The 25,748-nt window shown below is 36.6% G+C and overlaps 1 protein-coding gene across 1 annotated transcript; it reads right to left on the reverse strand.

Annotated features, from left to right (window-relative positions):
* Positions 1-1,073: 1,073 nt before the first annotated feature.
* On the reverse strand, positions 1,074-25,602 carry VCPIP1 (valosin containing protein interacting protein 1). Its single transcript, XM_019453198.2, has 3 exons — positions 22,517-25,602; positions 14,304-14,390; positions 1,074-1,988 (listed from the first exon to the last, which is right to left on the reverse strand). Exons 1-3 carry the CDS (start codon positions 25,227-25,229, stop codon positions 1,117-1,119), a joined length of 3,672 nt encoding a protein of 1,223 aa, XP_019308743.2. The 5' UTR covers positions 25,230-25,602; the 3' UTR covers positions 1,074-1,116.
* Between the last annotated feature and the right edge of the window lie 146 nt (positions 25,603-25,748).

Consider the following 25,748-nt stretch of genomic DNA (forward strand, 5'->3'; position numbering starts at 1 on the left):
AAACTGGCACTAAAGATTTGATGAATACACTATTTAAGCAAATGCCCAGTTGATCAGGGTATGATGCAGTAAAATTTGCATCCAAATCCAAGTGAAGCCAACAAATAAAGAAAATTTTATGGATGCTAAGGGAAAAAAGGAAACATTTTTGGTTCAAAGGGGCTCAAAGACATTTAGCATATACAAGCTTAAATACCATTGATCAAAATTGTAGAACAATGTAACTCATTCATAAAGATAAATTCTTATATATAAATTCTCTGTGAATCTGACAAACTCTGAAAATTAGAGATTAACTACTGCTACCATTATTTTCATATTTTCTACCACACTTTGCAATCAACTTTTCTGCAAGATTAAAGAAAAAAATTCAGTGGTACTTGACCAGGCCAGGATTAAAAAAATAATGGTAACATATTATCAACAACAGAGCACACAATTGGCTGTGTTGGCTCAGACAGCAACATTACTGAATCACATTGACTTTATCATTCTAGAATAGATATTTTCCCCCTAGCCTTGCTTAAATCAGCAAAATGTTATATCATTACACTCTATTCTCAAGATATTTTTCACCAAGAATACATATCTCTATGAATGTGTTTACGTTCACGGAAATGTCAGGATCCCAGTATCTAATAAATCCTTCTATCTATAAATCCTTCAGATAACCTTCAAATTTACATAAATCTTTTGACACTCTAATAAATATGTGGAATGGTTACCTTGATGACATCAACATGAGCAAAATCTCATTTTCCCCTAGTTCCATCCTTTTCAGAAATCAAACATTAGCAAGAGAATTTTCATGTTTGAAACATTAAGACTTTCATGGAATTAAAGTTACAAAAACTTCCAATGAACCACATGTATGGAAGAAACTCATCTCAGCAGATCTAATAACTAATTTATAGGAATTCAGAGCCAGCCTGGGCAGCAGTATATTAAAAGCTATTGCCAATCACACACTTGCTGTCATGCACTGAATAACAAGATATAATCTTTGAATTATATACGTACAAGATTTTTTATGACTAATTGAGTTATGTGGCCCAGCCAACAAATGTTACATATTCACAATAAACATTCTGCCTTTATTATTAGCCTCTAAATAAATCAAGAGTGATCCATTGGCTCAGTTGTGTTTGTCATTTCAGCATCTTGGCTATCCATCTCTTCAGGCTCCTCCACTGAATTTCCCTTTTGTGCTTTTGACCTTGTGGCAAATGCTGCTCCCAGTGCCTCTGCCACACAGCTATCAGTTGTTTCTATATTCAAATTTTCAGTGCCACCAGTTAAGGAAAAAGATTCAGGTAAGCCAGTCTGAAGACTCCCAGACTTCACAGAAGAACTCACAACTTCTGCTTTCCTTTGAGGAAGATCAGATGGTGGCTGCTCTGTACTTTGATCCCGCAAGTGCTTGTCCATTGAAGCCTGGATAGAAGAAACCATTTCCTGCAATTTTTTTCGCTGGGCCTCAACCAAATCAGGATCAAGCTGCCTGCTGTCTCTCATTGTAACTACTCCAGGAGCTATTCGAATAAGCTCACTATTACTAGGAGCAGCTGTGAATACAGAAGGCTCTATTTTAATGGAACTAGTACTAAAGTCTGTCCCTGTGTTATGCTTCCGTACAACTGGGGCTTCCCTAGCTCTTGAATCAAGGTGTGGGTTACTGGGTGCAGTTCCTAGAGAATGCCCTTTTCCCTGAAAGGCAGTTACGTTATGAAGCTGCTCAGATTTCTTTTTCACTACTCCACCACTACCTAGTTTTAATAGCCCATGTGAGGGACTGGATTCTCTACTTCTTGTAGTAGCCTCTGCTCGAACCTGACTTACAGCCTCTTTAACTAAATCTTCAACATCAGGACCGATGGGGAAATGTCCTGCAGCATCCACACACAACTCCAGTCTATCTTCAGAAGCATTATAGACAAAGGTTTTGCCAGGCAGATGTGGAAAAGTACAATGCTTGCCATCAGCCATACCTAAAGAAGGGGGGGAAAAAGGCGTTTAACATATTAAAATCTTACTTAAAAAGTGTAGTAAAGACCATTATAGTTGAAATAGTGAATCTGCAACAATAATAGCCAGATCAGTTTTGAAAAACAAAACTAATTTAAAAATAACTCATTGTATTTATTAATAGAATTTAATACTACTAAACAAAAAGAAATATAACAGACCTTACTGTAGTTCCCCAGGGGACTTTTTTTTTCTTTTTTTTAAAGACCATCATTAACCTATTACAAAGTTAGGAAAAGGGCTTCAACAAACAACTGAGTTATGGGAAAATACTAGCAAAATTAGTAAAACAAATGCTTACAGAAAAGCAGTTAGAAAATATATTTTTATTTACTAAAACTCAAATTTAAAACTTAGCAAAAATACTTACAAGGGCAAAGTGTTGCACAAATAAGCTGCACATTGTGAATTACAATTAAAAAATCATAAGTAATTCTACTGAATTACAGAATACCAGAATAAAAGTGGTTTTCTCAGCTAAGAGAGTATGGTACCTAAGGTACATACTTTTCACAAATATAAAAAAATATGTACTTTCAAAATAAGATATCCCCTAGTTAAAGTAGTAATTATGAGAGCACATTCAGGAAAGCTAAAAAAGAGCTAAAAGATCTTAATTCAATTCCTTTAAAAAAGGAATTATATTTCATGTTACTTCTCTTATTCTTCTCTGGTAAGTCACAATCACCAAAATAAGCCTGACTTATAGATGCTCCTGCGATTTACTTCTGATCGTCAACTAATACAGCAACAGAAGAACTTGAAAGCAGCTTCTCTTTCTTTTCTAGTTGAGGATCTTGACCTCACTATATGGCATTCCAAAACTGTATATTCTTTCCAGCGTGCGTGTAAGAAATATGTGTGTGTTTTAAACTATCCAATATTCCTACATTTTAAATTTGTTACTCAGAGTATACTCCAAGTATACAAAAACAGGGGTATAAAACCAAAGATTTTCCATGTTAGCAACAACAAAAGAAAGATGAAGTACAGAACTCTCAACAACACATGATGAAAATGGTATGTTTATGGCAAGATATAAAGGCAAAAGCAAACTAGTTTAAAATGAATGAAACTATTAGTAAGTGCTGTAGAAACACAGAGGTGTAGGGTAAATGAATTCAAGAATGCTTAGTGGGCATTTAGGTAGTCTCCAGTTTTGTAGGTTGTTAAGAATAGTTCTTCCTGGGGCGCCTGGGTGGCTCAGTCGGTTGAGCGTCCGACTTCGGCTCAGGTCATGATCTCACAGTCCGTGAGTTTGAGCCCAGCGTCAGGCTCTGTGTGCTGACAGCTCCGAGCCTAGAGTTGCTTCGGATTCTGTGTCTCCCTCTCTCTCTGCCCCTCCCCAGCTCATGCGCTCTCTCTCTCTCTCTGTCAAAAATCAATAAACATTAAAAAAAAAAAAAAAGTTGTTTAAAAAAAATATATAGTTCTTCCTCCCTCCACTGAAAAAAAGCTACAGAGTGGTTCTAATGTATCTCACTGAATATTCCAAATAACCAAAGAACGAAACTGCAAATGAATAAATAACATATAGTAATTTTAAACACTCATTTCAGCAGAAGTAAAGTATCCATTAATACAAATCCAACTAGAATTTCCTCTTGACAGAACATTTTTGGCAGAGATAACTGACAAAAAGAGACAAAGTTTAAAACCAGAGATGTGGTCTAAAAAGTGCCTTTCAGGCCACAACCCTGGAGTCAGTTTATTACCAATCCCCTCCCTCAAAGATCTGTAAAACTTGGCACAAGAAACAAAGGTAGCAGAGAAGAGAATTTTGAATGGTTAAGTCCAGGGATGACCCTAGGCAAAACTTTTCAAACATTCATTTCAGTAGATGACATCTATTGAGTCTCACTATGTGCCAGGAACTAAAACAGACCCTGAAGATTCAAATAAAATGTAATTCTTAGGAGACAGATACAAACAGATCATTATAATACAATCAGGTAAATATATGATGGGCATACTACTCATTTCACTGATTTGAGGATTAAATGAAAAAACATGTAAAGCATATACCACAGACTGCCTAATAATCAGTCAGTCAATAGTTTTAATTCCTCTGTTAGATCGAAAAAGGTTTTGTAATTGTTTCCAGGCTGCTATTGTGATGCTTTTCCTTGACCCTCCCTGGAAAGAATCATAGTCCCACACATGTTCATCACAGTATTTTTTATAACAAAATACCAGAAACAATCTAAATAAGCTTTCAACAAGAAGAGAATGGCTAAGAAAATTATGGTCTATCTCCCTAATGGAAGTAATATCCAGCTATTAATAACTGACATAAATAAGAAAACTATGATGTTTCATATATATAGTTAAATGTGCATGAATAGCAGGAAACACATCTAAGTACTATAATTACAATCTGGCCAAAACATATATGTATAAGATAAATATTTAAAAATTATAGGTGATGTTTCCCATTTCTATATTTTCTAAACCTTTATATTATTAAAAAAATTTAAATTGTATTAAAAAATCACTGCAAATATGTTAAGGGTTGTGACTCCTTTAAGCATAATCATTTACATTTTATATAACTTATATAGTCCTTTGAATTTTAAGAATCAAAGTGTATTAAAGTTCCTATATCACATATCAACAATTCCATCACACTGGATACACCAAAAAATGTGTATACTAATGTTTATAGCTACATTCTTCCTTACATCAAAAAACCCAAAATGCATCAGAACAGTAGATGAATAATATTAAAATGATACAACAGAATACTATGTGGCAGTGAAAATGAATGTAGTTGAACCCATCAACATGAATGAATCTGAAAAAGTGTTGCATAAAAGAAGCAAATCACAGAGAATGTATACAGCACAATTTTCAATGTCCATTTTCACAAAGTTCAAACACATTATAAAGATACCTGTACAAGTTTTAAAACTAAATTTTTCGTTCATGTCTGCATTTATCTCTATATAAAGACCTGCATGGAAAATTACTATACTTTAAGCAAATTAACTTTAATTTTTTTTTAATTCATTTATTTTGAGAGAGGGAGAAAGAGAGAGAGGGAGGGGCTGAGAGAGGCAGAGAAGAATCCCAAGTAGTCTCCTCACTGTCAGCATGGAGCCCAATGGAGAGTTCAAACCCACGAACCGTGAGATCATGACCTGAACTTAAACCAAGAGTCAGATGTTCAACCGACTGAGCCATCCAGGCACCCCTTAAACAAATGAATTTTAAAATATCTATCCAAATATAAAGACTAGGAACATTAACAGTCTGGTTAATTAAATTGGGAAATATTCCTGTTCAAATGTAGATATAACCATCTATTTGTTAGAGTGAATTTGAAAAAAGTTAAGAGAAGTATGTTCCAATTTTTGGAGGATATGGTTGTAAATTTTGGGGTGAGGAGGGCTTGATATACTTTGATTCTTTGACCACCAGATAATAACAATGATTTGCCACATAAATCTGTCCTAAAAAAAGGAGAGATCAGGGGCACCTAGCTGGCTTGGTTGGAGGAGCATGCGACTCTTGATCTCAGGATCGTGAGTTCAAACCCCATGTGGGGTGTAGAGATAACTTAAATAAATTAATTTTAAAAAAAAAGGTAAAACTTTGCCACAAATATTAGAATTGTATTTTGAACAGTAAAATAATTTTCTGACAATGACCCATTTCAAATGGCTGTTGTAGTCAAAAGAATTTTAATTATTCTGCAAATGCCAGCTGAAATTCTAATAACAATAACAAACATTAGCTAATTATTTATTAGGTGCCAGGCCCTTTGTTAACTGTTTCATGTGCAGGATCTCATTTGATCCTAACAATCTCTAGATTATAATATCCACTTACAAATGAAGAAACTGAGACTTAGAAGTCACACAGGTAGGGGCACCTGGGTGGCTCGGCAGATTAAGTTTCAGACTCTTGATTTCAGTTCCGATCATGATCTCACGGTTTGTGAGTTCCAGCCCTATGCACTGACAGCGCGAAGCCTGCTTGGGATTGATATTCTCTCTCTCTCTCTCTCTCTCTCTCTCTCTCTCTCGCTCTCTCTCTCTCTCTCTCTCCCTCCCTCCCTGTCTCTCTTAATAAATAAAGTTAAGAAAAAAAGTTTAAAAAAACGTTTTTAAAATAGTAGTAATGGGAGTAAATGGTAGAACCAAAATTTGATATCAGATGTTCTTACTTCAGAGCTCTCAACTACTTCCTAATAAGGATACGTAACACCGGTAACATTTAAAAAACTATAATGGCTCTATTGAGAAATAATTCACATACAATTCACCCGTTTTAAGTGTACAATTGTTTTTTTGTATATTCACAGAGTTGTGCAACTGTTACCACAATCACTTTTAGAACATTTTCATCACACTAAAAAGAAACCCAAACCCATTAGCAATCATTCTCATTTTCTCCCCTTTCCCTAACTCCCAGCCCTAGGCAACACTGATTTCTGTCTCTCTAGGTGTGCCTATTCTTGACATTTCATATAAATGGAATAATAGAATGTGTGGTCTACTGTGACTGGCTTGTTTCATGTAACATAATATTCTCAAGGTTCATCCATGATATAGTACATACCAGTACTTCATTCCTTTTTATTTCTAAATAATATTCCATTGTATGAATATACTAAATCTCACTTATCCATTCATCAGTTGATGGAAATACTGGGTTGTTTCCACTTTTGACAGTTATGAATAGTGCTATTATGACCATCTGTACAAGTTTTGTGTGGACAAGTTTCATTTCTCTTGGTTATACACCTAAGAGTAGAATTGCTGGGTTGTAACCATGTTAAATCTTTTGAGGAACTGTCAGACTGTTTTCCCAACTCACTGTACCATTTTACATTCCTACCAGCAGTACGAGGGTTCCAGTTTCTCTACATCTCCTTGCCAATAGTTCTTATTATCTGCCTCTTTAATTATAGCCATACTAGTGAGTGTGAAGTACTACCTCGTTGTGGTTTTGATTTGCATTTCTCTGGTTAATGATGCTGAGCACCCGAACATCAGTTCATGTACTTACTGGCTGTTTATATATTTTCTTTGGAGAAACACCTATTCAGATTTTGCCCATCTTTTAATTGAGTTATTTGCTTTTTTACTGATGAGTTCTTTATATTCTAGATGCAAATCTATTATCAGGTACATAATTTGCAAAAATTTTCTCCCATTCTGTGGGCTGTCTTTTCACTTTCTTGATGGTGTCCTTTGTAGCACAAAAGTTTGCTTTTTATTTTCCTACTTTTTTCTTTCGTTGCTTGTACTTTTGGTGTCATATTTAAGGTTTTGCCAAATCCAAAGTCAGAAAGTTTTAGGCCTATGTTTTTTTCTAACAGTTTTCTAGTTTTACTTCCTATACTCTGGTGGTGGATACATTTGGTGTGAGGTAGAGGTCAAATTTCATTCTTTTGTGTGTAACTATCCAGTTATCCCAGCACCATTTGTTGAAAAAATTATTCTTTCTTTATTAAATTGTCTTAGCATTACAGCTAACAGTTTAAAAATAATTTCAAACCAGAAACATATAAGTATTCAGAAAATAATCAAGAGTCATCCCCACAATCACCCACCTCCTCCCTCCCACACACAAAAAACTGAGGGAAGTTACTTTCAGTTGCATGAAAGACACTGCATACTTACCCTAATTACTGAAAACACCATAATCAATCCTAATTAAATACTAACTTTTAAAAAAACTATTAGCTGGTATCAATATAGTTCAGGATGTAGAATAAAGTGAAAATGGAAAGTTAAAAAGAAAAGGATTAAAAAAAGAGGGGAGGATGTTAAGAGAGAAATTTATAGCTTTAAATTTAAATAATTCTACCTTTATTAGAAAATAAAAATAGAGAAAACCTGTGAAACCAAAACCTGTTTCTTTGAAAAGATCAATAAAACTGATAAACCATTAGCTGGATTGGCCAGCAAAACAAGAGAGGCACAGATTTACCTTTATCAAAATGAAAGAGCTAGAGACTTTACAGATATTAAATAGATAGTAAGGGAAGATTATAAATAATTTTATGCCAATAAAATTGATAACTTGGATGAAATGGATAGATTTATTGAAAAATAAAACTAACAAAGCTTACTCAAGAAAAAAGACATAACCTTAAGAGGACTCTATTAAAGAAATTAAATTCATAGTTTAAAATGTCCAGCAAAGAAAACTCCAAGCACAGATGGCTTCATTGGATGGATTCTACCAAATAGTTAAGAAAGAAATAATATCCTCTAGAAAACAGTATGGAGGTTCCTCAAAAAGTTAAAAACAGAACTACCCTACAATCCAGTAATTGCGCTACTAGGTATTTATCTATAGGATACAAAAAAACAGACTCAAAGGGGTACAGGCACCCCAATGTTTATACCAGCATTATCAACAACAGCCAAACTATGGAAAGAGCCCAAATGTCCATCAACTGATGAATGGATGAAGAAAATGTGGTGAACACACACACACACACACACACACACACACGCACACGCACACGCACACACTGGAATATTATCCAGTCATAAAAAAAGAATGAAATCTTGCAATTTGCAATGACATGGATGGAGCCAGAGTGTGAAGTAAGTCAGGGAGAGAAAGACAAATACCATTATGATTTAACTCATACATGGAATTTAAGGAACAAAAGAGATGAAAGGATGGGAGGGAGAGAAAAAAAGAGAGAGGGAAACAAACTGTAAGAGACTCCTAATGATAAAGAACTGAGGGCTGATGGAGGAAGGTGGGGGAGGAATGAAAGAGATGGGTGATGGGTATTAAGGAGGGCACTTGTTATGATAAGCACTGGGTGTTGTACATAAGTGATAAGTCACTGAATTCTACTCCTGAAAGCAATACTGCACTGTACGTAAACTGACTAGAATTTAAATAAAAATTTGAAGGGGAAAAAAAAAGAAATAATATCAGTTATTACAAAATCTACCTGAAAACAAAAGAGAAACAAACACTTCTCAACTCTACTTTATGAAGCCAATATTACCCTTATTAAACAGTCATTACAAGACAACTACATTCTGGGGTATCTGGGTGGCTCAGGTGGTCAAATGTCTCTCTTGATTTTGGCTCAGGTCACGATCTCTCGGTTTATGGGATCGAGCCCTGTGTTGGGCTCTGCTCTGATAGTGTGGAGCCTGCTTGGGAATCTCTCTCCCATTCTCTCTGCCTCTCCCCAACTTATGCTCTGTCTCTTTCTCTCTCTCTCTCAAAACAAATAAACATTAAAAAAAATTACATGCCATCATACCCACATAAGTCACAAAACACTCAACAAAATAAGTGGCCGCAAAGTTGACTCAACATCCAAAAATCAATATAATTCACCCTATCGATAAACTAAAGAGAAAAACCGTAAGATCATCTCAATAGATGCAGGAAGAGAGCACCTAATAAAATTCAACATCCATTCAAAATATAAATTCTCAGTAAACTACCAATTGAAAGGAATGTCTTCAACCTGAAAAACCTAGAGGCTGAATGCTAATGCCTGCCCCCAAAGATCAGGAACAAGGCAAGGATGTCTGCTGTCACCACTCCTATTCCACAATGAACTTATAGCCAGTGCAATAAGGCAAGAGAAAGAAATACAAGGCATACTAACTGAAAAGGAAAAAAATAACTTTTTTACTTGCAAAAGATATGATAACCTACATAGACAATCCCATAGAATCTGATCAAAAGCTACTAGAATATGTGAATTTAGCAAGTCACAGGATACAAGGTCAATGCATAAAAATCAATTTTCTATGCACTAGCAAAGAACAAAAGGAAATTGGAATTTTTAAAAAGCATCTTTTACAAGCATTCCCAAAACATGAAATATTTAGGATTTCCAAGAATTGTATACCGAAAATTACAAAATTTTGATGACAGAAATTAAAGAACGCTTAAATAAATGGAGAAATACAAAGTTTTCATGAAATCAGAAGAATCGATGTAAAAATATCAATTATCCTCAATTTGATCCATATAGTCAACAAATCACAGTAAAAATCCCAGATTTTTTTTATAGAAACTGACAGGTTGATTCTAAAATTTATATGGATAAGCAAAGCACCTAAAATATCCAAAAAATTTTTTTGGTAAAGAATAAAGATGTTTGCAATGACATAGACAGAGCTAAAAAGTATTATGCTAAGTAAAATAAGTCAGAGAAAGACAAATACCATGTGATTTCACTCATGTGGAATTTAAGAAACAAATGAGCAAAGGGAAAAAAAGGGGGGTGAGGGAGAGGCAAATCAAGAAACAGACTCTTAACTACAGAGAACAAACTAATGGTTACCAGAGGGGAGGTGGGTGGGGGATGAGTTAAATAGGTTTGGGCATTAAGGAGTGCACTTGTTGTGATGAGCACTAAATGTTGTATGGAAGTGTTGAATCACTATATTGTATACCTGAAACTAATTATTACACTGTATGTCAACTGGAATTTAAATTAAAACTTTTAGAAAATAGAAAAAAAAAGAATAAAAATGGAAGACTCATACCAACTGATTTCAAGAATTACTATAATGATACTGTAATCAAGACTACAGTATTTGTTAAAGGAGAGACATATAGATCAACAAATCAGAAAACAGTATCTAAAAACAGACCCACATATACATGGTCAATTGATTTTTAAAAATAATTTTACTGATGCTATATTTTGCATATACACTTTTCAAGTGTATAACCCATGGTCAGTTGATTTTTGATGAAGCTACCAAAGTAATTCAATGGACAAGGCATACTGTTTTCAACAAACAAGTGCTGGCACAATTGGATGTCCATACATAAAAAAATGAACCTCAACTCATACCTGGTGACATATAAAAAAATCAACTTGAAATAGATCATAAACCTAAATATAAAACCTAAAACTATAAAAACCCCTAGAAGAAAACATAGAAGAAAAATTTTGTGACCTTTAATTAGGTAAGGATTGTTTGGATAGGGCACAAAAAGTATAAATCATGAAAGAAAAAAAATTGTTAAATTGGTTATCAAAATTGAAATCTCTTGATCTTCAAAAGATACTGTTAACAGAATGAAAACACCAATTACAAACTGGGAGAAAATATTTGCAGAACACTTACCTGATAAATGATGTGTGCCCAGAATATACAAAGAACTCTCAAAACTCAACTTAAAAAAAAGATTCAAGCCAATTTAAAGATGAGCAAAGGATGGGGTGCCTGGATGGCTGTCAGTTGAGCGTCCGGCTTTGGTTCAGGTCATGATCTCACATTTCATGAGTTTGAGCCCCACATAGGGCCCACTGGTGTCAGCGCAGAGCTCACTTCCGATCCTCTGTCCCACTCTCTCTGCCCCTACCCTAATCACAATCTCTCAAAAATAAATAAAACATTTTAAACAAATGAGCAAAGGAAGAAGTAGGAAGCAAATAAGCATATGAGAAGATGGTCAACATCATTGGGTATTAGGGAAATGCAAATTAAAACCACTATGAGAGGGGCGCCTGGGTGGCTCAGTCGGTTGAGCGTCCGACTTAGGCTCAGGTCATGATCTCGCGGTCCGTGAGTTCGAGCCCCGCATCGGGCTCTGTGCTGACCGCTCAGAGCCTGGAGCCCGTTTCAGATTCTGTGTCTCCCTCTCTCTCTGCCCCTCCCCCTGTTCATGCTCTGTGTCTCTCTGTCTCAAAAATAAATAAACGTTAAAAAAAAAAAAATTAAAAAAATAAAACCACTATGAGATAGTAATATAAACCTATTAAAATCGTTTTAAAAACAAAAACTGATACTACCAAGTGTTGGTAAAGAAAGATACAGAGCAACTGGAACTCCAATGCAGTGCTAGTAGGAATAAAAAATGATCCCGCTACTTTGGAAAATGGTTTGGAAGCTTCTTATAAAGATAAACATACACTTACCATATGACTCAGCAATCCCATTCATAGGTATTTACAAAAGGGGAGTGAAACATATGTCCACACACAAAGACCTGTTCACAAATGTTTATGGTGGCCTTATCCATAGTAGACCAAAACTGAAAATAATCCAAATGTCCTTCAATTGGTTATGGATTTTTAAAAATGTGACATATCCATGTCCAATGGAGTATTACTCAGCATAAAAAACAATGAACTACTAATATATGCAACCAGATAGATGAATCTCAAAAGCATTAAGCTAAAACAGAAATTGGCAAATTTTTCCTGTAATGGAACAACACAGTAAATACTTTATGTCTTCAGACTATATAGTCTCTGTTACAACTATTCAACTCTGCCATTGTAGTGTGAAAGCAGCCTTAGACAATGTGAGTATGGCTGTGTTCTTTTTGGCTGTGTTCTGATAAAACTTTATACACAACGGGCAGCAGGCCTGATATGGCCCACAAGCAGTAGTTCGCCAACCCCTGTGCTAAATCAAAGAAGCCAGACACAAAGGGTTGTATTATATTAATCCATTTATATGGCAATAATGAAAAAAGGAAACATAAAGAGACAGAAATAAAATCAGTGGTTGTCAGGGCCTAGGGGTAGGGGTAAGGGATTCATTAGAACGGAGCACAAGGCAACTTTTTGGAATGATGGAAATGTTCTGTATCTTGACTGTGGTGGTGGCTACTGGACTGTATATGTTTGTCAAAATTCATATTACACTGAATACCTACAAAGGGTGAATTTTACTATATGTAAATATGCTTCAACAATCCTGTCTTAGAAAGAAAGGAATGAAAGAAGTAAGATCAAGGGAGAAAGGAAGGAAGCCAGCCATTCTTTGGTCCCTGATTCAAATAAAATAAAAGAAAAAGAAAAAAAAAAAATGGAGACAATCAAAAATCAAGGAAATTTAAACACTCACTAGATATTTGGTGATGTTTTAAAAATTATTTTAATATGTGATAATATGTGATAATGGTATTGTATTTTTTTAAGGAAAGTTCTTACTTTTAGAGATACATACTAAAGTTCTTACAGATGAAATTATATTATGTCTGGATTTATTTTAAAATAGTCCAGTTGATGTAAATAGAAATGTACTGAGAATTGCTGAAGACAAGTGGTGGGTTAACAGGGGTTCATTATATTATTCTTGCTACTTTTACATATGTTTGAACATTTCTACAACAGCCAAGTTGGGATGTTTTTGTAAGAAGGAAAAAAAGTGTGTAAGAGATAAAATCCATAAATAGTGACTGTGCATTTAATGTCTACAGAGGTCCGGTAGGTGAAAAAATGAGAAAAGCCAGAGTGATAAAGTCTGGGGCCAAAATTATTCACATCAAATCTTTGAAAAAACATGTGAGATCCAAACACACACACACACACATTGCCAACATTTCTCTTAAGACCTTAAAACTCTGAAGTTGCATACTTGCATATATCTTTACAAACAATGCATACACAATATGAGAAGTTAAATATATAAAATGAACTATTTCTTAAAATCCAGAAAACACTGAGGTATATAATAAGAATAGCCAAAACACAACAACAACAACAACAACAACAACAACAACAAAAATACTGTATTATTATCTGGTTCTCAAAGTCACTAGCATTACAATCAATTCTGCTTCTTTTTTTTTTTTTTTTTTTTTAAATTTTTTTTTTCAACGTTTTTTATTTATTTTTGGGACAGAGAGAGACAGACCATGAACGGGGGAGGGGCAGAGAGAGAGGGAGACACAGAATCGGAAACAGGCTCCAGGCTCCGAGCCATCAGCCCAGAGCCTGACGCGGGGCTCGAACTCACGGACTGCGAGATCGTGACCTGGCTGAAGTCGGACGCTTAACCGACTGCGCCATCCAGGCGCCCCCAATCAATTCTGCTTCTAATTTCACAATTTGTCCTTAGAATCATATACATAATTTAATGAGAAAATAGGAGCAAGAAAGTGATAGGAGACTTTTTGTAATATTATAGCAGAAAATATAGCTGACCATATCAAGAGAATAATCCACTTTAATTAGGCAGACTGCTGAAGAATATACACCTAAAATAAATGCTGGAAATAGCCTTATTTTTATTTAATTTTTTTGTTTCAGAGAGAAAGCAAGCATGAGCAGGGGAGAGGGGCAGAGAAGAGAGAAAGAGAGAGAATCTTAAGTAGGCTCAGCGTCTGTCACATAGCTCAACAAAAGGCTTGATCCCATGACCCTGGGATCATGACCTGAGCCAAAATCAAGAGTCGGATGCTCAACCAACTGAGCCACCCAGGTGCCCTGGAAATAGCTTTTAGAAGAATACTATCTGATCTTTCTTAATCTTATAATAGCTTAAATGGAGATATTATCTAAGAATAAAATCATATATTAACTATACCCATGGTTTTCTTCATAATATTGTAGAACACTCCACCCTGCTGGAACATGTGAGGAAGCCCCTTTGCATAAGACCATACATCTTCTCCTGTAAAATAAAAACAAACAGTATTAGCAACAAACAAAAGAATTCCACCCAGGGTTGCTTAATGATTAACCTTGAACAGAGATAGCAAGGTAGATCTCCTAAATAAGTGATGCAGCTTGGTATAACATAAGGAGATGATATGGAGTGATGGGACTGCGGTAAACTAGAAAACCCATGACCTATCTAAAGGTGGCAGCCACTGACTGCCAAGTGCTATCATAGCAGAGTGTAAGTCCAATGTTTTAAGACCATCTGGCTTTTTAGAAGCCAGAAAGCTAGGTTTTTCATGTGAATTCTCCCTATTTTTAAATGTAGAAACTAATTCAAAAATGTCTTTAAAATTGCATGAGTCAATACTGGGCATATGAAACAAAATATACCTGAAGACTCAATCCAACTCAAAGGAAAGTGTTTCTCAACACTGAACTAAACCAACAGAGAGAGTGATAGGAAGATATTTATTTTTAACAAGTAGAATACAGAACATTCTATATTTATCTTAAAACTAAACAAAAATAGATGGAAGAGGCTAGGGAGAAAAGTCTATAGGTAGACTGAAGATAAGTAATTGATGTTGTATTGTGTTGTTCCAAAGTTGACTTTTTTAAATAGAAATTTAGAGGGGAAATGACTTGTTGAAGAGATTTAGAATAACCTTTAGAAGTCCACAAAATGTCCCCAAGCAAATCACCATTTCACAAAAATATTTTTTCAAGAACATCCTTTGACAGTGACTATTCAATAAGAAGTTTCAAATAAAAAGTTAAGAATGATAATCACTGTTCAAAAAGGTAATAAAGAATGGAAAGAACGTAACAGTTACTTCTGGTAACTACAGGAATGGTTGTTTTTGTTTCCTTATACTTTCACTATTTTCTCATCTGATAATGTACATGTACGATCAGAATTTTTTAAGTTAATCTTAACAAAGAAAGGTTTTTATTTTTCCTACTAGAAGATTATACTGTGTCTGAGTTTTGAATGGAGGTTACTGATGATGAGGCTTAATCACTATGTACATGCAATCTCTCAGAGCTCTAACCCCTTCCCACATTTATAAACAAGAATAGGAATTTGCATGGCAGTTGGCAAAAGTTATTCAGTACATCAGTTTAAAGTATGCAAATTTTAAAAGGCCAGGCACTTAAAGTTTCAGTTGAATAGAACATTTACTTACACACAAACACTTCATTCATTAATGATACAGTATTACCAGAAAATGGCTAAATTTAAGGGTGGGCATACAAATTTAAAATTTTAATATTAATAAAATCCCTAAATACAGAATGTTAATAACTTCTAGTAGAAGTTCTGGTTGCTGAATTTATCATTAGACTTCATTTGGATGAATTATTTCTATGATAACCTTTCATTTACTTATCAATATTACTTTGTACTATTTTATAAAATATCAGAATACAATTTATTTGGAAAACATAAAAAATTATAATGGTAGCACTTAAGTTTTTTTGGTAAAAGTCTGAACAGGTCTCAAATTAGGGAAATCTTCAGAATTGACCACCATTAAATACTAGTAAAAAAAAAAAAAATGACATTTCTTAGTGCTTTACATAACTTAACTATTCCTATTCCTTAACTATTCCAGAACTCTAACCAATTAGAACTCTATTGTCGTGGTTATTAATCTTGTTTTCATTCTGTCCCTCTAAGGATCCTTCTTTTTTTTAATTGTTCCTAAGGACCCTTTTAAGACACTATATTCCTATGCTGCCTCCTTCATTACATTTGAATACTACAGATATACAGATATACTGTTTGTCTATGTACTACATCAGAATTTTATTCATTAAAGTTTTTTTTACTCTCTCCATCTCCCAAGAACCAAATTCACCCCCTTTGAGAGCAATATGTGGCCCCACTGAGTATGCATGCTCTGTTGCTTAAGGGAAGGATAAATAAATCAAAACCTCTATTATCTACCCAGCTTTGAGCTGGAACTTCAGTTTCATTTTCTCATCACAACCAAGTCCTATTTTACAGAAAAAGAAACAAGCTCAGAGTTTAAGCAATTCTCCCAAGATCAAACAGCTAGTAAGTGGCAGACCCAGGATTTGAATCCTGTGTATCATTCCAAAGCTTAGACCTACCCTTTCCATTGATATTAAACCTCTACCAGAGGTCAAATTGCGTTACTACAAATTTGACAGAACTATCCGCAGTCTTTTCTTACAGAAATCCATGGCATCAACAACTGGTTAGGAGGAAAAAGTAGGCAAATTATTTCCTTTGGTATACAGATACTTCCATTTGTTGGCAATAGAACCAAAAAAATAAATTAGAGGTCAGGAAAAAGGGATTGTGACATTCTGCACAAGAGCCCCATTAGCATCATATGGCTCTCCACTGCATTTGTCTCCATCAATTCTACAATTGCCCTGGTTCAGGCCTGTCTCCTATTCGAATTACTGCCACCATCTCCTTAACTGGTTTTCCCTCCAATCTTGTTCTCAAATCCCTCCTCCATAATACCTTCAGAGTTGCACCTTTAATGGTTCCCCAAAAAACATAAGGTGAAGTCCAAGCTCCTTTTTCATGGCAGATAAGAGTAATCCTTGCATTCTCTCCTATCCCACATCTCACATCATACCCTAACTTGAGTTTTACAAAGCAACACCACCAAAATGCTCTCTGGTTCCCAATGGCCAATAATTGCTATATATTCTTTAAAACTCAATTTAGGTGTCACTTTCTCTAGCATTCTTCAGAGTGGTGGATAGGTAGGTACCTTCCTTGCTACTCCTATGCATATGAGTACCACAGCCCTCATCACACTACATGGTAATTTAGTGTATTTTTCTGTTTCCCCTTCTAAACTAGCCTTTCAAAGTCAGGAAAAGGTCACTGGTCTATCTGACTTTCTATTTCCAGGGCCTGGCACAGTGCTAGGTAGACAGTATCATTCTTAACATTCATTGAATGAATGTACATGAATGAACAGTATAAATGACGTTTTTCCTTTTAACAGTGCCTCAAATAAGTTCAGAAAAACTTAACTGAAGCAGCACCATGATAACTGTTCCTCAGTGTCAATACCGATAAAATATAACTAGTGGAACCATCTATACCTCTTCATGAATCTAATAAAAAAAAATCACAGCAAAAACAAAGGAAAAGACTTTTAGGTATAAACTTCCAGTTATCAAATAAATAAGTCATGGGAATGTAAAGTACAGCATGGTGACTATAGTTAATACTGTATTGTCTATTTGAAAGTTACTAAGAGTAATCTTACAAAAAAGGGAAAGAATTATTTTTCTACCATTTCATTAGAAAGCAAACTCTTGGAGAATAGGAAAAGCTTGGTAAAACATTGAACAAATATTGTATTAATTCATATTCTTGTTAGTCCTCAATTAATTTTACTTTTATTAAAAATTTTTTTTAAATGTATTTATTTTGAGAGAAAGAGAAACAGAGCACACAAGCAAGGGAGGGGCAGAGAAAGAGGGACAGAGAATCCCAAGCAGGCTCCATGCTGTCAGTGCAGAGCCCAATGTGGGGCTCGAACTCACAAACCGTGAGATCATGACCTTAGCTGAAGTCCGAAGAGCCGGATGCTTAACCAACTGAGCCACCCAGGTGCCCCAATGTTACTTTATAATTCATTTGTTTCTCCACAGTGAACAGTAAAATATTTATATTCAACATATTGTGTGTATGTATAAATGTAGAAAAAAGTCTGTATCACCATCAATAATCTCTGTCCAAACTTTGTCTTCCTCAAATCCTTCCTCCTAAAAATCTTCAGTTCTCCTAAGTTATATATGGCAGTGATATTACAGATGGTTTTTCTTTTGGTTTATCTGATTTTTTTCCTCTTTAAGAAGCAATATTTAATTTTTAAAAAGCATGTTAAAATGAAACATTTTTAAAATTTTCATTTTTACTACTAATAAAAACATGGGGTTAAAAGTGGGCTTTAAGCTCATCATTCCAATCTTTTTTTTATTTGGGGAGGAGGGGCAGAGGGACAGAGAGAGAGAACCCCAAGCAGGCTCCACATAAACAATGTGGGGTTCAATCCTACAACCCCAGGATCATGACCTGAGTTGAAATAAAGAGTCAGACGCTCAACAGACTGAGCCACACAGGCATCCCTGTCATTCTAATTTTCTAACTAGATTTTTAAAAAGGCAATTTGAAGTTTCTACTTTGCAATTTATAAAGTGAGCAAATTTGAAAATCTAACACCTATATTAAATTTATTTATGTGTTTTTATTGAGGCATAATTGACACACAATGTTACATTAGTTTCAGGTGTATAACACGGTGATTTGACAACTCTATAGGTTATGCTACACTCACCATAAGTGTAGCTACCACCATACACTATTACAATACCGCTGACTATAGTCCCTAGGCTTTAACTTTCATCCCCATGACTTTTTCATTCTGCAACTAGAAGACTGTACCTCCCATGCCCCTTCACCCATTTGGCCCACCTCCCATCCCCACGACCATCAGTTTGTTTTCTGTATTTATGGGTCTGTTTTTGCTTTTTTGTTTTGTTTTTTAGATTCTGCATACATGTAAAATCATATGGTATTTGTCTTACTCTGTCTTATTTTACTTAGCATAATACCCTCTAGGTTCATCCATATTGTTGCAAATGGCAAGATCTCGTTCTTTTTTTATGGCTGAGTAATGAAATGAAATATATTTTTAAATGCCCCCCCTTTATATTTTTAAAGATGCCCAAAGGTACTAAACATTAACTCTGAACTCCAATATCTATGACCATAAAATAAACTGGCCAAAATGTAAATTTAAACTAGGAACATGGGACTGTTTCTACTAGAAATACTCCTAAGGGTATTCATTAGCTGAAAGAACCATTGCCATCACTCCACCCTTCTTGCAGATCCTCCCATCTAAAAATGTATCTACTTTATCAGTAGTCAAAACCATTTCTAAGAAAGGCATGCCTGTTTTTCTCCTTATACTGAATCCCTAAAGTATATCCAGCCCATACAACTTTCAGCAGCATCATTAGCATTAAATAATGTATTTATCACACACACACACACACACACACACACACACACAGTCTCTGGGGAGTAAAAATGTTACAGGCAACTATCATATTTTACTTTATACACACTTAAATTCTTTGAATTTTTAAAAATATTATCTTATAACTGAAAAATATGAAGGAAAATAAAAAATATCAAAGTAGCTAAGCACAGAAAGGAACAGAATCAATGTTTAACTTAATCTTCAAAGTATGATAGTATAAATTCATGTATAGACTACTATCTCTGCCTTTGAGTAGTTTATAATAAATACGGTGGGGTAAGCAAATGAATAAGTAAACCAACAAATAAGATAATGGAAACCTGTAATAGGTGCTATAAGAGAAATGAACTGGGTACCATGAGAGAGGGGGCCTACTTAGAGTGGTGAGCAAAGGTCTCTCAAACCCTTAGAAAAGGTAGTCAGGAGAAAGCCTCTCTAAGGTGGTATTTAAGCCTACACCTAAATGAGAAGGAGCCAACAATTCAAACAGCATAATGCTTGATGAACTATTTTCATAACAGCTCAGTTCACATCTGGTAATTCACAAAGTAATTTCTGCATTTTGAAATTTGCAATTTTATAAATAAGCCCTGTCATTTTCCATTTTCCAGTCCTCTCCAAACTAAACATCAATAGTTCTCCAGCACTCTTTACATAAGGTTGTGTGTATATATAACTATCCCCAAACTGACATTTTTACCAACACATCAGTTTTTATTAAGAATGTCTTCTGCATAATTCAAATACAGTTATAAGAAAATTAGAGGTAAAAAAACTAATGTTTAATACAGGGACTAATACAGGCCACGCAGTGTCTTAGTACACTACAGCAGAAAGTCTCTCAAGTGCTACACTATGAAATTAGCAAAACACTCTTTTTATGCTCAAATTTTGTGTTGGGAATAGAAGATTTAAAGAGATTTGTGTATTGAGAAGGGAAGCAACATAAATGTTGGAGGTAAAGAGGAAAGGGATCATAACAAGAAGACACTACCTTACTGAACTCATTGCAGTCAACAGTCTAGTACTCAGATATTCAGGTTGAGAAACCTCAAACTAAACTCAAAAAGTGACCAATTATAAACCAGAACTACATTTTACTAATTTTCATTATAAAATATATTATTATGCTAATCAGACTTTTACAGTACTGATCATAATCTCACCCTTGCCAATTTATTTATCTACAATGGAGAACACAGTCTTCTAAGTGAAGACTACAGGTATGCTCTCACCTGTACATCACTACTTAGGAAGTTAAATGAATGATCAGAATACTTGATGAATACAGAATCCCTAAACGGATACAGTTCTTTCAGCCAGGCCATGGTGAGGACTGATCAAATATTCCAGCCCCTAGAGATTATCTTTCTAGTTACCAGAATTTTCATGAACCCCAGATGATGTATCTTTTCCCTTTGTACAGTAGTGTATAAACAGTGCCAAATTCTGCTTTTCAACTCTTTTTCAATGTTCAGTGCTGACCATCCATTCCATTTCTGCTGACATAGCCTTTCTTTAGACATGTTAATGTCATCTATTTAATCCAATCAAAAACATTCAGAGTGCCTACAACCTGCTGGGCACTATACTAGGTACTGAGCATCCAAGGTTAGATAAGAAATGAGCCACATCCTCAAGAGTTCATCTTCTACTGAGGAAGACCTTTTCTTTTCCTGTTTTTGACCTGGGAGATTGCCAGTTTTTAAACTACCTTCTGCATGTATCTAATTTTATCCATTCTTTGCTGATGTTATTTGATTTTCACAGTTCTAGGAGGATTTTACTGTTGCCCTGTGTATCAACCACAAAAGGCATTTTGTAAAGAGGCAACTGAAGTATCGGGGAGTTAAGCAGCTTGCCTGAATCACTAATAAGTAGTGGAGCCAAGATTCAAATTCTAGGTCTTTCTGACTCCAAAGATCACACAATCTTTCCTATATTTCATGCAGTCTCTAAGAAACTAAAAACTCTAAGAGATAGAAATACACAAAGTGCCTAGTACATTTCTTGACATATCCCCCGATTTGATGGCTAGGTCTGCCAAAATAAAATCTACAATATCAATATCAAGTTATTAATGTGTACAGGGCTTTTAGATCTCCTATTAACTTCTAGGCCCCCAAATTTAACAAGCCAGGAATAATCTTTATTTTGGTAGGTCAAGGCCCAACTCACTGATACTTAGTACTCTTAGAAAACAGAATCAAAACCCAGATCACTTTTCTAGTTAAAAACTCTAATCTCAGCAAAAATAAGGCTCTTCTAATATGTAATATAAATTTTAACTCTACTTTCAGCCTTAGTAAAGCATATTAACAGTGATTTAAAAACAAAGAGTAAGCAAATAAAAATAATGTAAAAAGTGCACCATTGGATCATATCCCAAATCATCTAAAGCTTTAGTTTACATATTTGGTTGATATTTTTAATTTATGCTGAATTACTAAAAAGAAATGCTTCTTAAGAAACACATTAATATCCACCTCTGTTTCTTGTATTTCTCATGAGTGATAATAGTACAATATGTTTGAAAGCAAAGAGTCACTGAGCAAGGAAATTACTTAAACACAAATCCTAATGTACAAATAAAAATGTGATGAACTAGGAAAGGAAGAACAGGAAATGGAGGACAGCGACTATTAGGTGGGAGTGCAGTGAGAATATAAACACCAGAAACTGCAATTCATCAAACAGGAAGTCCTGAAATCACATGACATGCAGGAAAAGAAAATTTTAAAATAAATGAAAAGGGACAAAGTGACCAGGCTCAATACAGCCCTGGGGGGAAAATATTTTAAAAGACTTTAAATAGATACATTATAAGCTATTAAACAAATATGAGAATAAGTTATATTTAAATAATCTGGTTACAGTTAATGGACTACTTTCACTTTCTTAGTTGTCCTAATGTTTACTGAATGGAGAATCATGCTAACATCCATCTATTTAGGAGGAAAAAAATAATCTCTTCCTAACATATTTATATAATCAAATCGTTTTTATAATGATCACAGATTGTTTTTCATGAAGACAACAGAAAAATATTCACAATTAAGAAATACCATCTGAGTTAAAATGATCTTACCCATTAATGTTGCTAAAAGACACAAGGAGTACATTTCTTTGTCAGCTTGCTCCTGAAGTTCCTTGGATAGTTTACCAGTAACAGCAATCTCTTCTTGTTTCACAGTGTGGGCAGAGTGTGCTGCAGCAGACTGACCACCTTCCGCTTTACTTTTTAGAATCTCTATTGTAATTCTGTCACCATGCTGTAAAGGAACCGGCTCCTTTTCCATTCCTGCCTGGGGTGGCATTAACTCTTTAGGAGGAAAGCCATATCGAATACACTGTAAATATGGAGGAATGTTAAACTCTCTGGCTATGCTTTCCTGAAGTTCAAAAAAGGTTGTTGAAGATTTAAGTGTAACCATGGACTGTCGTCCATCATTAGTTGTTATTCGGATCTTCTTTTCCTTTGAAGTTGTTGGTGAATATGGAGCCTTGGTAGGGGTAGCAGGTGCAGAGGACGGACCATCACGAATGGTACTAGGAGAAACAGTCCTGGGTTGCCCTTTTTGTTCTTGTTTTAACTTCTCTGTTTTCCGTTTCTGCATTACAGCAGCCTGTTCCGTAATATTCTGTTGAATAGTTCTTTCAGTTTTACTCATGTTTAACTCCTCCTTGTGCAAAGTTTTTGTTTTCTGTCCAGTAAGAATAATTTTAGTTGGGAGCTGAGACTCTGACTCTTGTCCTTGTACATCTCCAACTCTTTGGGCATGAGCACCATCTATATTTACAGGAGTATAATCATCGGGATTCTTTTTGGCAGTCTGATGCAGTATAGTATGGACAACTTTCTGAACTAGGATTTCACTCCCAAATTCACCTGGAAAGTGCTTGGTAACAAGTTTCATTGCAACATCATAAACATTACTATTCAAAGATGAATCACTTTCATACTGGAACCAATATACTGTTTCTCTGACCACTCTTCCACCCCATTCCAAAGTAATAGGAAAAGCTTCTGGTAGATTGTCATACTCTTTACCATCCCAAAAATGTTTGAATCCACAACCACATTTGCCACCAGTGGACCTAGAATTAGTTCTGTCCCCATCCAAATACACAATAGACCCATCTCCTCTGACCCTTCGCACAGATGTGCCATGGCACCAATTACAGGCTGTCAGGTTACTCAATCCATAGTCTGGTACCAGAACATCTTTCACTGAATCATATGAGCAAACTAAATTGTTCAAGGGAAAGCTATAATTTTTGTCAGGCCTCAGCTGTCCATGAGTACTTTTTGCCAGGTTATACAGTTTCCCTCCTGGAGCCAACCACTCTGGAGGAACATGAAGTTCAGAAAGGGCACCACAGAGCAAACATTTGTGAAGGCGATTATCCATTACTGCTTTTTTAGCAGCTGCTGTAACTTCTTCAGGCTGAACTCCTATCACCCCAGTCCTCCTGTAGAAATACTGATGGACATCAGCAACCAAACTTGGATGGATACCGTGTTTGTCCATAAAGACTTCTTCCATAGCAGCCACAAGCCTCAGTAAGTATTTATCCTGCAAACTTCTGTCTCCTCCAATAACACAACCACCATCCTCCTCAAGTTTAATGTACTTTTTAATAAGGTCCTGAGGCACACCCCATGCTTTAGGCAACAAATTCATAGGCAATTTGGGCAAAGCAGCCCCTTTTATGCCTACCAAGGGGATATAATGGTTTCTACCAGAGCTACTCCATGCAATACAGATTGGTTTGTTCAAATGACCATCTCTCCCTGTGCACTTCTCTGCAGGGATGAGCCCAGGCAGAAAGGTGGCTGAATAATCACCAGAGCTTCTCATGCCACTGAGAGAATCTAGCAGGATAATAGGGCGATGTAATACGTTGGCAAGGCCAAATATGTGGATGTTCCTCAGGCCCAAGGGAACACCCTCAGGTGGTACAAACAGAGGGTCACACTCATTGATAATATCCTCCCATTCAGCGGCATCAATGAAGTCATGGAACAGGGCTTGATACTGGGCCAGGTGCTGCTGAAAGTGCTGTTTAAGATTCTCTCTCAAGGCATGCCAGAAGAGCTCCCGGCCTACTAGAGCACGGGACACAGCATGCACCAAGCAGTGTCCATCCCCGTCCACATGAACTGGAATGAGGCATTCCTGGCTTTTATTGGCCCGCTTGATGTCCTCAAGTGTGTCATGCAAATACAGGAGGCTTCCGGAGCGGTCCTTGCCATAGCCCACTGTGTTAACATGCTCTGGTTCGATGAGGAAGGCGCGGTCACCTAGCAAAGCGCAATCGAACAGTTCGCCCTGGTTCATGTCCCGGAGAAGCTTAGCCCTGCCTGTCTGTTTATCCATTCCATAGCGAGCTAATATGGGCGACAACAATTTGCAGTGGTAGTTAGAAAGGCCCATCACCTTTACCAGTTCCGTGTTCTTCTTGGGTGCCCCTGTCACCCCGAGCAGCGCGTTCCGCAGCAGGTTGTGTAGCACTACGTCCGGGTCGGTCACCTCCTCCACCCCCAGCAGCTGTTGCTGCTCGTGCCGCTGTCCGCACTCGGTACACTCGATGCTGACAGAACCGGAGGCCGGGAAGAACAGACGCGCCTGGCACTTCGGATCCGGGCAGCTCCCAGAGAGGATTCTCCGGTCTCTCCGTTTCGAGAGCCCCCCCGGAGGAGCCGCCGCCGCCGCCGCCGCCAGGGACGGCGGAGTCTGCGGAGCCTCAGGGGGAGGAGGTGGCGGCGGCAGCGGAGGCGGCGGCGGCGGCTGAGACATACCTCTCGGCTCTCGTGTCTCGCTCCGCGTCCCAAGCGACCCTCAAAGGCTCATAGCCCAGACACCCACCGGCCCGACTCTGTCTAGTCCAGGCCCAGGACGAATCACTTTCCTTTCCCTACCAGCTCCTCCTCCTCCTAAGCGAAGGCGGAAGCGCCGGACGTTGTTTCTCTTCTTACTTCTCCACTGCCGTAGCCGTTGCCCCGAACGTAACGGCCACCACCCTACCCAACACTCACACTCACTCACTCTCGCTCTCTCTCTCCCTCAGACACACAGACATACACGCCCTCACTGGGAGTGCGCAGGCGCAGCTACCGCTCTGCCCTCTGGGAATTAGAGTCTTGCAGCCTCTCTCCGGGCCATTGAATGCTAGGATTTTGGATCCGCAAAGAACTACAATACCGTGAGGCCATGCGGTTCAGCACCCGCGGAGAGGAGGAAGAGGAAGGCAATAGGAAGGGGGGGCAGAAAGGAGATCGTCATTCGTGTTGCTTGCCGGGAGTTGTAGTTTTAACT

This window comes from Panthera pardus, unplaced genomic scaffold (assembly GCF_024362965.1).
Source record: "Panthera pardus isolate Hobbes unplaced genomic scaffold, ASM2436296v1 HiC_scaffold_7, whole genome shotgun sequence".
In the NCBI taxonomy this organism is placed as follows: Eukaryota; Metazoa; Chordata; class Mammalia; order Carnivora; family Felidae; genus Panthera; species Panthera pardus.

Excerpts from the sequence above, each read along its gene's own strand:
- VCPIP1 (XM_019453198.2), bottom strand. The coding sequence starts at position 25,229 with ATGTCTCAGCCGCCGCCGCCGCCTCCGCTGCCGCCGCCACCTCCTCCC. Across the intron at positions 14,391-22,516 it reads TCTTTTAGCAACATTAATGG|GAGAAGATGTATGGTCTTAT; the intron begins GTAAGATCATTT and ends TTTATTTTACAG. Across the intron at positions 1,989-14,303 it reads TATTATGAAGAAAACCATGG|GTATGGCTGATGGCAAGCAT; the intron begins GTATAGTTAATA and ends CCCCTTCTTTAG.